The sequence below is a fragment of the Desmodus rotundus genome, chromosome 10 (genome assembly GCF_022682495.2).
Source record: "Desmodus rotundus isolate HL8 chromosome 10, HLdesRot8A.1, whole genome shotgun sequence".
Classification (NCBI taxonomy): Eukaryota; Metazoa; Chordata; class Mammalia; order Chiroptera; family Phyllostomidae; genus Desmodus; species Desmodus rotundus.
In genome coordinates, this window is record NC_071396.1 from 28857517 (window position 1) to 28870093 (window position 12577).

General features: G+C 52.3%; 1 protein-coding gene across 7 annotated transcripts in view; it reads left to right on the forward strand.

Annotated features, from left to right (window-relative positions):
• TTC23 (tetratricopeptide repeat domain 23) overlaps positions 1–12140 on the forward strand; it is a 53818-nt gene extending 41678 nt beyond the window's left edge. For 6 of the 7 annotated variants that reach the window (XM_045196522.2, XM_045196518.2, XM_045196521.2 and 3 more), the window contains exons 10-11: positions 9529–9611; positions 10424–12140. In XM_045196522.2, coding sequence (XP_045052457.2) covers positions 9529–9611; positions 10424–10538 — 198 coding nt within the window. In that variant the 3' untranslated portion in view covers positions 10539–12140. Of the gene's footprint in view, positions 1–9289; positions 9506–9528; positions 9612–10423 lie in introns of those variants that run through there. The other variant, XM_045196523.3, reaches the window with a different exon arrangement.
• The last annotated feature ends 437 nt before the right edge of the window (positions 12141–12577 follow it).

Genomic DNA, 12577 nt, shown 5'->3' on the forward strand with positions numbered 1-12577 from the left:
GAGAGAGTATGGCCTGGGAGAGGCAGGGGTTCCCAGGCTGGAACCGGGGTAGAGGTGGGGCGGGGGGCTAGAGAGTGGAACCTGTTTAAGAAGCTGTCAGAGAGGGAGGCTCTGCAGCCGAGTGTGCAGGTTCGGGGGCTGAGACTCGACCCTTCAGGCAGCGGTCCCCGATGGCAGCATCTGCAGGCCGAACCCAGCCCACCGCCTGTTTTCGTATGTGCCACGAGTTTACCGTGGTTCTCACGGGTGATCATACCGTCTGCAGTCATTTTATAGGTGGTATAAACTGAGCTGACGGTGGGGAACACTGACTCTGAACCCCAATGGAGATGTTATCCCTTCTCCCCCCAAAAAATCCATTCTCCTCCTTAGAACCAGGTTATGAAAGGCAGTGCTCATTATTACATTCTGAGTTTCACTGATACACTTGGTGGAGCATTTTCTCTCGTTACCTAGTAGCCTGGATTTTGGTCCATTGTCCCACAGTGCCTGCAATGGTAACCATGGGCCCTTTGCAGGAAAGTTGTCCAAACCTTGCTCGGAGCAGCTGGGAGCTGTCAAGGGAATTTAAGGCAGGGCACAAGAGGCCTATATTTGGATTTGGGTTTTGTTATGTTTTTTTAAATCCCTGCGAGGATGGTTGAGAATGTAGTGGAGTGGCCCAAGAAGTGGACCAAGAGGCCTCAGTTTTCTCCTCTGTAAGATGGAGATGACATGCGCCCTCCGACCCGCCTGCAGTTGTTCTGGGGGTGGGACAAGGCGAGGTGCGTGGGGCTGCTTGGATCAGCGCCAGGCTCTGCCGGGTGCAGAGGGCAGGTGCCCAAGAGCACGAGAGGTAGGAGAAGACAGAGCTTTCCCGGCCCTCAGGCCTCTCCACTTTCCTTCCCCTTGCTCATTTCTCCCCCGAGGAGTGGGGGTGAACAGGGAAAAGCTCTTCTGAAGGTCCAGCCCAGCCACTCAAGTCCAGGTGGGAGGGGGCCCCAGGAAATGGGGGGAGGCAGCAGATGGTAGTAGACACACAAGAAACGTGAGCAGGGGCCACCCAGACCTTCACAGGCCCTGCTGACTCTGGCCCGGCAGGGCTGGTACCATGACTGACCACGTGCTTAGGGCGGGCTCGCTGCTGCCAAGGGCAGCTTATACATCCCTCTCGATCCCCACAGAAGTCTGGCAGGTCAGAGCTTGCTAGTCTTGCTCTACTGACAAGGGGCCCTTAGGAGTTAAGCAAGTAAATTGTCTATGGGCTGGTTACTCCAAAAAAAAAAAAGCCCACCTTTTTCCTTTATACCAGTAGTTCATGAAGCGTGGGTCTTCAACCCCCTGCTTCAGGGTCTCCTTCTGAACCAGAGCCTGGGGCAAGGGTCCAGGGCCCAGAGGTCTGCATCATGCTCCTGGGGGAAGCTTGAGAGTCACCAAACCAGCCCGTGCCCACCCACAGCGCTGAAAATCAGCTCCATTCCAAGAAACTCTCAGGTTTCATCACTTCTGAAACCTGCAGTGGAAGCGGGCGACATTGTTTCCCTTTAGTTTGGCCTCCTTACCTCCCAGTCTGAAAACAAAGGCTTTGGCATTTTAAAGCTCTCTGGCCACCTGCCAGCATCTGAGAGAAAGGGTTGAACCTGTGTCCCCGTGGGTGGAGCGCACTGCGGTACATGCAGACCTCGTTTCCAGTCCCCCAAGTGTGCCTGTAGGAGGTAGGGCTGGCCACTCCCTGAACAGCAGGGTGCACAGGGGCTGGAAGCAGGCCTTTCCCATCCGCTGCGGAACTGGACATTCCCAAATGCCATATTTAGCCATGAGCTCTGCAGAGCCGGCTGCTGCTTTCGCAAGCTCCTGGCCCAGTCTTCCTCTTGTTTTTTATCACAACAGCTTCAGCCCCCCACTTTTTCAGCTCTGGTGCAGGAACCACCAAACACAGGCCTTTCCACATGTGCACGCCCTGCTGTGCCGAACAGCCAGGGCCTGGTCCCCAGGGCAGGAAAATCAGGAAGGCCTGAGACACAAAGCAGACAGCGGGATCGAATTACTGAGAGGAAAACTGTGTTAATGATGTCTTCCAGAGGCCTGTGCCTGGAGGTTGGTGGGGAGGGGGAGAGAATTCCACGGGCTCCAGATGGAAATTTCCACAGCAGAAGTTCACATACTTTTGCAACGGAGAGACCTGGTTTGATTCTAGGATGGGCGTCCTTGCCAACATTTTCATCCAGGTGAGAGGCTGCAAAAGAGAATTCCTGAAGGCCGTCTCCTCCGTCAGTAGCCTCTCAGGCCCAGTCCTGGCCCCAGTGACAGGTCGAAGTCAGGTCTGGGTCCCCTCTTAATCTGGCCTGCCTGTTACGTGCTGTCATCCCCAGTGTTCCATCGGCTTCCTGACTACTTCACAGCTGTGGGCATTTCCGTAAAAGAATTAACAGAATTTTATGTGACCTCTCTCTCCAAGACATCCAAAGCCCCCTCTAATACATCGTTTGAAGAAAGGAGGTGGAAAGTGGTTTTTATTCATAGATTACAGGTGACAAAGCCGTCCCTGGAAGCTTCTTATGTGTCACGGGTCCAGAGAGGACCCACGAAAACATATCATCGGTGTCAGCCTTTCCCCCCAACCGGCCAAACGCATCTGACGGGCAGCTAAGTGTTTTACGCACAGTTCATGCCCTGCTGTTCCCCAGTGGCCACTTTACTCGTCTCTTCCCTTCAGCGTATGTGGTGTTTTCCTTGCAGCCCTGTATACCAGGGAGTCCAGGGCAGGCTTGGGATCCCCACAGAGCCCCGTGTCAGCCCCCAGGTTTCCATGTGAAGAGTCTCATTTGTCCTTGACCCTGCTTTACCTGATCGTCTTGGTTTAACCCGCTGTTGGGCTGTGGCAGTCCACCTCCTCGAGACCTTTTTGAAGGAAAGGAAGGAAGGCCACCGTGAAATTAATTTCACATACAAAACCCAGTTTCTTGAGGTGAGAAACATGCTTAAGGATGCTTAAGCTCTTGTTAGCAGAGCTTTGTCAATCAGCTGTCATATAAGCATGGGAGCTGAGGTGAAAGGGATCAAGGTCACCGCCGTTCGTAACCTCCCTTGGGGAGTCTGGGGAGCATCCCTTACCTGCCGCAGGCGGGGTGGAAATGAGAACTCCGGGGCCCTGGGCCACAGCCTGCCAGCAAGGGTTGATCTCCTGGGGCTGGGGCCCCTAAATATACAGCCCAGGCCCTGCGCCCTCCACCATACTCCACCACACGGACTGGTGGTGCACACAGACCACCCACAGAAAAGGCCAGGTATCATAACTCTTCCTGTGGCTTGGTGAGTATGCAGTACCTGATGAGTTTCCACATTAGCATGGAGGTCTGGAGTGGGCAGAACCCTGGCCCAAGGCTGGAGGTCTGTCAGTGCCTCCCTGCAGGCAGGAGAACCCTGAGTTTATGGGAGGGTAGCCAGGGATGGAGGGAAAGGCAGAACTCCTCCACATAAATTCAGTGTGACCTTAAACAAGCAGACGGCGGGTACGGACTGCACTGACTCCAGAAGGGCCAAGCACTATGGCCGGGCTCCAGGTTACCGGGGCGACATGCCAAAAAAGGCAGCTCAGAGGCTTAGTCGTAAGAGGGTCTGATCTGGGTCTCTTCCTCTGTCTGGCTCGGACACAAGCAGGTCCAGCTTTGATACCCAGAGGTGGCTTCACACTTTCAGACGCAGACTTCACTTCTGTGTGGGCCCCAGCGAGCCCTGCTGACAGGTCAGGGGATGGAGCCAAGTTGTGGGGAGTCGAGGGATGTTGATAAGGATAGCGAACCCTCAGCCCTTGGCTACCCAGAGGTGAGGAGTGAGGTAGTGGCACTGGGTAGGCACTCAGGGAAGGGCAGTGCCTGGCTGCCCGCCCCGTCCTGCTCACCTCCCGTGTCCCTCCTTGTCCCGGGGCCCTTGTTCCCACCACAATGCTGTTTTTCTCATGGGAGCCTTCCCGCCATCCTGGGCAGCAGGGCTCGGGGCTCCCAGTGAGGGAGCTGCTGGGGAGTGTGTGTAAAAGAGACATTCAAGGTGAGCCTCTGCCTGGGACCCCAGCAGCACCACCACCTCCCCCAACCTGGCACCCTTCACCTGGCTGACTCCCCATCCTGGGGGTCTCAACCTGAGCATCAGCCAGCAGTGACCCGGGCACCCTCTGCTATCACCGACACCCCCATTTTATTCTTTTATGGCCCCACATTCTTTTCTTAGTATGAGCTGTTATGACACATTTATATGCACATTTTCAGTGTCTGGCTCCCCACTGCCCTGGAAGCCTGGTGGGAGCGAGGCCCGCACCTGCCTGGGCTCGGTTCCATCACTGACGCGGGCACGGGGCAGGCGTGTCGCAGGGGCTGAGCAAGTGTCCGCCGCAGGCGTGAGTGCATGTGGCAGAGATGCAGCTGCAGCCAGGACGAGGCCGGGCCTGAGGGCTCGGGAACCCCAAGCGCCCCCATGCGTGACCCTGTCTCTGTAGGAAGATGCTCTCTGATGGATTGCGCTGTGGCTTGTCCTTTCGGTCCCCCCAAGTCCATTGCTAAAGGAATCCTTTCTGCCTGCCTTGTAAGATCAGTATTAAATGACAGTATGTTTGTGTTTTTCTAGACACTTCCACAGGTTTGGGGTTCTGATGTCTTTTTTTCTTAACACGAGCCTTGAGATTCGAATGAAAACAGAAGCCCCATTCATGAGTTTCTGGATGATTTCTCCTCCTTGGACATAGGCTAGCATCAAGAATAGCGATTAGTCCTTTGTTTTGAATGTACCTTTCTCTGGCTTTGGTTTTTTTTGTTTGTTTGTTTCGTATAAAGATGAAATACACATAATCGCACAAGTTTAGCTGGACTGAAAAACTATGCCTTCCTCAATTTTTTGTGATTGAGTCCGGTGGCCTCATCCCCAGAGGGTTCTTCATCTGCAGCCCTTGCAGCGCCCCCTCTGTTAACAAAGAGGACGTGTTCCCTTAGTGCTCTCATTGGTTGAAATTCCCCCAAAGAAATTAGGATGTGATTCCCTGACTCGAGGCTGGAGGGGGCTGTGGGAGGATGGGAGGGCTGAGACACCTGCAGTCCCCGTCTGCGCCTGTGGGGGCGCTGCTGTGAAGGCGGCCCTGGGGGATGACCACTGGTTGTCAGAGATCCACTCCCCACCTAAAAACCCCCAGAAACTAAGCTTCTTTGTGAGTTGGGGTACTTAACTATTGTGGGTTTTTTAAAAAGGTTTTATTTACTTATTTTTAGAGAGGGGAAGAGGGGGAGAAAGAGAGGGAGAGAAACATCAATGTGTGGTTACCTTTTGCAAGGCCCCCTACTAGGGACCTAGCGTGAAACCCAGGCATGTATCCTGACTGGAAATCGAACCAGTGACCCTTTGGTTTGCAGGCCGCGCTCAACCCACTGAGCCACACCAACCAGGGCTAACTATTGTGGTTTTCTAAAGCCGGAGTAAATTGAGTCACCCGACCTTTGCCCCACAGCTGCCACTGAGCCACCCCCCTGTCCCTGGGACAGGTGTGAGCTCTAGGGCACAGAGGCCAGCCACCGCTTGGACAGCAGCAACCAGATGGCCACTTCTCAGCTTCCTGGGCTCCAGGGCTCCTTAGAAACCTGTCTCCCAAAACTCAAAGTCACGTCAAAAATAAGGATTAAAGTCCACATCGCATTCTTAAGATTGTGTCTTAGCTACCCTGGCTCCTAAGAGAGAGCCGCCCGTGGGGAGCAGCACTGTTCGCACTGGTGAACTTGCCAGGTTACGATGGTGACGCTTTGTCCCGCTGCAGCCCCTGCGGAGCCCCCTCTGCTAGAGGCTTCCACCGCTGATGTGTGTGTCCCAGGAACCCTGTGGTCCCACCGCGCCTCTGGGATCCGTGTAAGAATTCCTCAGTTGACCCGTTTCTTCACGGGTCAAGTGAAGTATGAATCATTCATTCAGCAAACATTGCATCTACTTACGTGCTGGGGACCGTGCGAGGCCCTAGGACAAAGGCGAGCATGATAGACGTGGCCCCTGTTTGGGGACAGTCTGCAAGCTAGTGTTGCCTTTCACTTCCTGCAGAAAGCTCCCTCCTTGGTAATGAAAGAATAATAACAACATAAATGACTTCTCCCAACTCCTGGAAATCAAATCTAAGAGGATTATGAGAGAGGACCAAAAAAACCCAAACAAACCCAGAATTATCTTCCAGAGGGCGGGTCCCTTGCAGTCCAGGCTTCCCCCACTAAGTGAGTGTTCCAGGAACCCATCTGTGTCAGTGCACCAGCTGGTGGTGTTGTGAGAGGCTACGTTTGGCTTCGGTGAATTTTTTCTGAAGACTCTTAATGTGTTTGCCCATTTCACGATGGGTGATTTATGAGTGCATCTGCCCACACTGTGCTGAGCGTTCAGCAGTTTTTGACCAAAAGCAGCATGACCCCCATGCCCCACCCTCCCTACTTACCCCATCTCACCCCAAGTGATCTTTTTGTTTTCCCGGATGACAAAAGTCCTCAAAGGGAAACATTTCGCTGATGTGTTATGCTGAGTGGGGGTATCTCTGGCCATGTGGAGGAAACAGAAGTCTATTCTGGCAGAAGCGTGAGCCCCGAGGTGGGCTGCTCACAGGTGTGAATGAGGGGAAAGCACCCTTGCTTCTTGATGTCCTTTCTGAGCCCTTCTCTGCTGGGCCCTGTGTGGAGTCAGCTTTACTGCCTTAATGAGGGGATGTCCCCTGGCTTCCCCTGGCTGTGCACTGTTAGCGTTTTCCTCAAGGGTCATGGGTGTTGGAAACCCGCCCCCATCTCCTTGCCCTCAAAGCCACAAAGCACCTTCTCACAGTTCCTAAATTTCCAGGGCAGGGCTTGCCAGGCCCAGGGGCTGGGATCCTTGCCTTGGTGCCATTTGGATTATATGCTAAATAGTGTGATAGAAAATGTTCACTACTTCTTGGTGTTTCATAATTCAACTGAGAAATAGTGAACCTTTTCTGTTCACTAAAACAGGGTGGCAGATCAGAATGAATAAAAAGTGTTCAGTACAAAGTCCCCAAACCCTCACACTTTGTTTGACTCAAGCTGTTACCATGTAGAGAAATAAATTCAAGGTTTTAAAAATACATTATGAGCCCTGGCTGGTGTGGCTCAGTGGATGGAGTGCCAGACTGCAAACCATAGGGTCGCCAGTTTGATTCCCAGTCAGGGCCCATGCCTGGGTTGTGGGCCAGGTCCCCAGTAGGGGGCATGGGAGAGGCAACCATACACTGATGTTTCTCTCCTTCTCTTTCTCCCTCCCTTCCCCTCTCTCTAGAAATAAATACATAAAATCTCAAAAAAAATACATTATGAAATACTTCAGATATGCAGAAAAGTATGAATATAACAAATACCTGTGAGCTAACTATTTAATATAAGACATAAAAGGTGACCCACATGAGGTTCCCTCTATACCTCTCCCCACCCACACCAGGTGACTGTCCTCCTGAATTTGATGTTGTTCCCACACTGTATTTTACTGTGGTTTTCTTTCACATGCTTCTTAAGCTTCACATAAATTATATGTACAACATACATATATATAATTTGCATTCATCTGCCTTTTGCTTTTCTCTGTCTGTAATCATGATATTCATCTACAAGGACAATCACACCCCCCAAAATTTGTATGACATCACACACGTACACCCCATGGGCACATTACAATCTACTTATCCCTTAGTAAAATAAGCAAATCACTCACTACTCATCTACAAAAGACTTATGGCTCATTCCTATCTTTGACAAAGCTTGGTTTTACCATTATCAGACTATAAGTTTTGCAGTGTGATAGGTGAAGGGCAACCTCATAGAAGTTTTAGTTTGTTTTTCTGGTGACTTGTGAGATTAAGCACGTTCGGCAGTTATTCTACTTTCAATGTCTTTGAATAATCTTTTCATATCTTTTGATCGTTTTTCCATAGGGAGGTTGTATTTGTTTCCCTCATTACCTTATAGGAGTTCTTTGTATATTATGAATGCTAATCCTCTTGCAGTTTTGTGCAAATATTTTCCCTCTGACTGGTTTGTCTTTGTATACTTTGTGTAAGGGCGCAGGGGGTGTCAAACTCATTTTCCCTGGGGGCCACATCCGCCTCGCAGTTGCCTTCAAAGGGCTGGATGTAATTTTAAGACTGTATACATGTAACTACTCCTTAACTGGGGGCAAGGAGCTCGGCGCTGCCGCCGGGTAGAAACAAGGCGCCAGGCCAGATAAAACAAGGTGGAGGGCCGGATTCGGCTCGTGGGAACTTGTGTTTGCCCCCTGTGGTGTAAGGTGAATTTTGCTTCACAGATGTCTGGAGCTTTAATGTAGTTAAGTGTTATCAGATATTTTGGTTTGTGCAGATCTTGACCGGGAAGTGCTTCTCCATACAGGCAGTCTCCAGTGTTGTCATTGAAGGTTCCCCGTTTTGCATTTCACATTTAGTTCTTCCATCAGTCGGGGAGTGGTTTTTGTGTTTGGGGGTGGGGGGCGGAGGCCCATGTCCCTCCATTTGGAAAACCAGAAGTCCGGGCCCCACTCATCGGCTAGCTCAGCTCTTCCTCCCTGCCCCTTGAAGGCCGCCGCTTCTCCTCTGTTATCTCTCAAGTGCCGGGCTCTCTGCCACGTTCCATTGGTCTGTGTGTCTATCCCTGGGTGAAAACCACACCGTCTTAATTACTATGATTTTGTAAAGGTGTTGACAGCAAAGCAATGTCCTTCCTCCACCTTGTTCTTCTTCAAAATTAGTTCGGCCATTTGGGGCACAAGCTGAATCTTTATCTTTTCCTGGAGTTCGCCCTGGCCAAGTACAAGCAGTCAGGTGGCAGAAGGACAATGAGCAGAAGGGAGAAATGAAGCCCAGAAGCTGCATATGTAACTCCTAAATGAATCAATTCCTAAGGAATTGCTGTGTAGTGACTGATGATTACAGAAAGCCCATATAAAATAAAAACTTTGTTTACAAAAACAAAACTTAAAAAAAAAAACTTGCCTGGGCTGTAGCAAGGGTCATTTGGAAAGAGAAACTAGACCCCTGACCCCTTGGCTCAGTGGGCTGGGCGTGGCCCCTCAAAGCAAAAATTCTTGGATTTGATTCCCAGTCAGGGCACGTGCCTGGGTTGCGGGTTCAGGCCCTTAGTTGGGGCGCAGACAAGAGGCAACGGATCAATGTTTCCTTCCCTCCCCCTCTCTCTACAAATAAATCTTTTTTTTTTAAATAGAAAACTAGAAACCATCTCATCGATACCAATCTTCTTGCCTTTATTTTAAAAACTATCATCTTTAAGCATATTTTCGCATACAGGTTGTCCCAGAGAGTTCTATAAAATGTCTTGGAAACAGCTCATTAGTTCCCTGCCCCCGCTGAGCGCCCACGCAGAAGGTCAGACCCTGCCCGGGGAAACCAGAGGACCTCTGATCCGGGCCTCGCAGCGGCCTGTGGAGGGGAGTATTCTTTCCCCCTCGCTAGTGAGACTTGCGTTCCTGCACGATGCCCCCAGGCACGCTCTCATAGCCTCCCTCTGACCACCTGGTGTTCTGCAGTGTCTTCAGATTCAGGCCCTCTTATACGGAGCACAGGACAAGAGGACCCTGGCCACACAGCAGTCCGTGGACGGCCTGTCCAAGTGAGTCTGCCTTCCCTGCGCGGTTTCCCGGGCTTCTCACGCCTCTGTGGTCCGGTGTCACAGGGGAAACCCGTGCGGCAAGTGTCGCCAACTGCCTTCCAATTACTCGTGCACTAAGCCAGACCAGCTCCTTGGAAAACCCAGCTGTGAAATACCTTCCTGGCCTGCATATTGAGACGGAATTAGCTTTTGCATAATGTGCGAACCGTGGGCTGGCATCTGTCCTCCTGCAGACCTGAAGGTCACTTGTCCCACAGGGGATTGTGGCTCAGCATTCTGTGGCCTGCGGGAGCCTGCCTCAGGCTTCCCCGCGCTCCTGGTGTGCCTGTCGGGGTGGGAGCCCCAGAGCCTGCTGAGCTCATGCTGCAGGCCCTCTCTCTGCTGCGGGAGGTGGTGGCGGGGGGTGGCCCACCTCCCTGAGCCCCGCAGAGCCCAGGGGCGCCTGCCAAGTCTGCCCTCTGGGCAGCTGCAGACCCACACACAGCCAGCAGGGGGCACTGTCTTTTGTGCCAGGCCCCTTGCCCCTAAGGCCCTCAGCCCAACCTTGGGGTTCCCCACTCCCTGAGACCACTAAGGGCTGACAGTCTGGGCTCAGTGAGAATGGTCACGGGAACCGGAAAGCTGTAGAAAACACCTTTATTTTTTTTTATGTTCCCGGGCCACCATTCTCCTCTCACCCACATCCCCTCCCGAGGCTCCTTCGTGGAATGCATGTCGGCAGCTGCTGGGTTTGTCTTTGCTGCAGCCAAGGCTGGGGGACCCTGGGCGGAGGTGTGGGGGCGCCGCATTCACCACCCTCCGCTTGTTCACAGGGCCCCCGACGTGGCTGGGAAGCTGCGGCAGGCCCTGAGAGCCAGACCGGCCTTCTGCCCCAGTGTGGCCCAGCCCCCCACGCTGGGGAAGGTGAGGCCCCAAGCAGTGGACTGAGACCCCACCTCACCTCAGCCAGAGCTGCAGTCGTGCCTGTGTGCCGGTACACGTGTCTCCAGCAGGAAGAGGGAATCATCCAACAGCCACCGTGCAGATTTCCAAGGCTGGCCATGCACTGCCATAGATGACCGCCCCCAGCCCCAAGAGGGGCAAGTGTGGACAGCGGTTGACCTCTCAGGGTGAGCTGGTGCTTCTGTAAAGCATTTTTTTAAAACCACCTGAGTGGTTCTTCTTGCCAACAAAAACTTGTACCCATCAGCACTACCGTGGCTGAAAAGCTTCTCTGGAAAAGTTCAGTACTTCCTGTGCAGGAAAATAGCCCCAGCATCTGACTGCCCTCATATACCCCTTTGCACAGGTCTGGAGTCAGATCCGCAGCAGTTAAGTTCTAGGAAAAGCCCTTTCCTAGAGGAAGGTAACAGGGATTAAGAATAAAATGCTAATAAAAGGAGGCCTGAAAGTGCCGGTCGGTGTGTGTGGGGACTACTGTCCCTTCCCTCCCCCCCGGGGAACCGTCACCCAGCAAGGCCGCAGGCTGGTGCCACACACGCCAGAGCCCAGGCGGGAACCCCAACCGCTGTGGCCCCATTTGTGCAGGGGGCTACCTCAAGAATGAATGGGGGAAACCAACTGAAAAGACCCGTGACGGGGGGCAGAGAGGCAGGGTCCCTTGTCCTCCTCAGGCATGTGACAGTGACTACACAGGCCACCCCTACCATCCCCACCCATCCCCGACAGGCCTGTGGAATGAAGGCAGGGTGCAGAGGAGGGGGAGAGTGGGCCCCACTCACTGAGCATCCCACCTGGTTGAGGACATGGGTTCTGATGGGCATGGCTGGAATAGGGATTTACACACACACCACACTGAGGTCTGCCAAGGACCGAACCTTTGTGTCCCTCCAGGATTCCTAGGTTGAGGCCCTAATCCCCAACGTGAGAGTATTGGGGTCTCTGGGAAGTAATCGGTCCGTGCGTTTGCACCCCCATGCGTGGGATTAGCACCCTTACAAGGAGACAGAACAGAGTCGGTCTCTCTCCACCGTGTGAGCGCACAGCAGAGAGGTGGCTGTCTGCAATCAGGAAGAGAGCCTCCACCAAGGACCGAGCTATCAGCACCTTGACCTTGGGCCTCCTCCTCCAGAACTGCGAGAGATAAATGCCCACTGTGTATGCCTCCCCGTCTGTGGCATTCTGTTGTAACAGCCTGAGCAGACTGAGTCTGATGTTATGTTTTTCTTTCCTTTCTGTACTGCCTGGAGCATATCTTGGCATCACAGAAACAAAAGCACATTTTGAAAAATTCAGCTGCCACCTGGGAAAGAATGAATTTTGGAATATTGCACCAAATAATGCCCATCTATTAACTGTGTTAATTCCAGCACGAGAGGAACACCAGCTACTTATGGATTTTTTTTTTTTTAATAAAAGCTTACAAACAGGTAAGAGCATCTAACCAGTCCTCTGTCCTGGTGTTAGTACTGAAGGTCCCGTGTCCCAGGCAAACGGGATAGTCGGGCATCTCCTGGCCCCAGCCCTCCCAGCCGTGACGTGGCGTTCTTCGCGCCAGCCATCCAGGCTGTAGGTGAATACCAGCCAGCAAGTTTATGCTCCGTCCGCCGTGCTTTCTGGTTCTCTGCTCACAGCTTCTAGCTCTGGTTTGGGCAGGGGGGTGAAAGATCTGGAACTTCTCCTGCGTATCCTCCCCAGTGATTCCATGCCATCATGAAAAGCATGCGTGTAAACACATGTATGTTTTCATGAGGGTTTACATAGAAAACACAGAAACACCTACTGGAAAAACATTCTTTCTCTTCAGGAGCAACGAGAGGTGGCTTTTTTTTTTGTTTTCCTTAGATTTTTATTTGTACACATTCTTGTGACACTTCCCTTTGTAAAGAACAGGAGGTTGGCAAGATAAGCTTTTTAGATGATTCCATTCTAAATATACATTTCAAACAAACAACATCAAAACAACCAGTGGGGAGGTGAGCAACATCCCATTAACACTGTCATTCAGAAAAATAAACAGGAAAAGA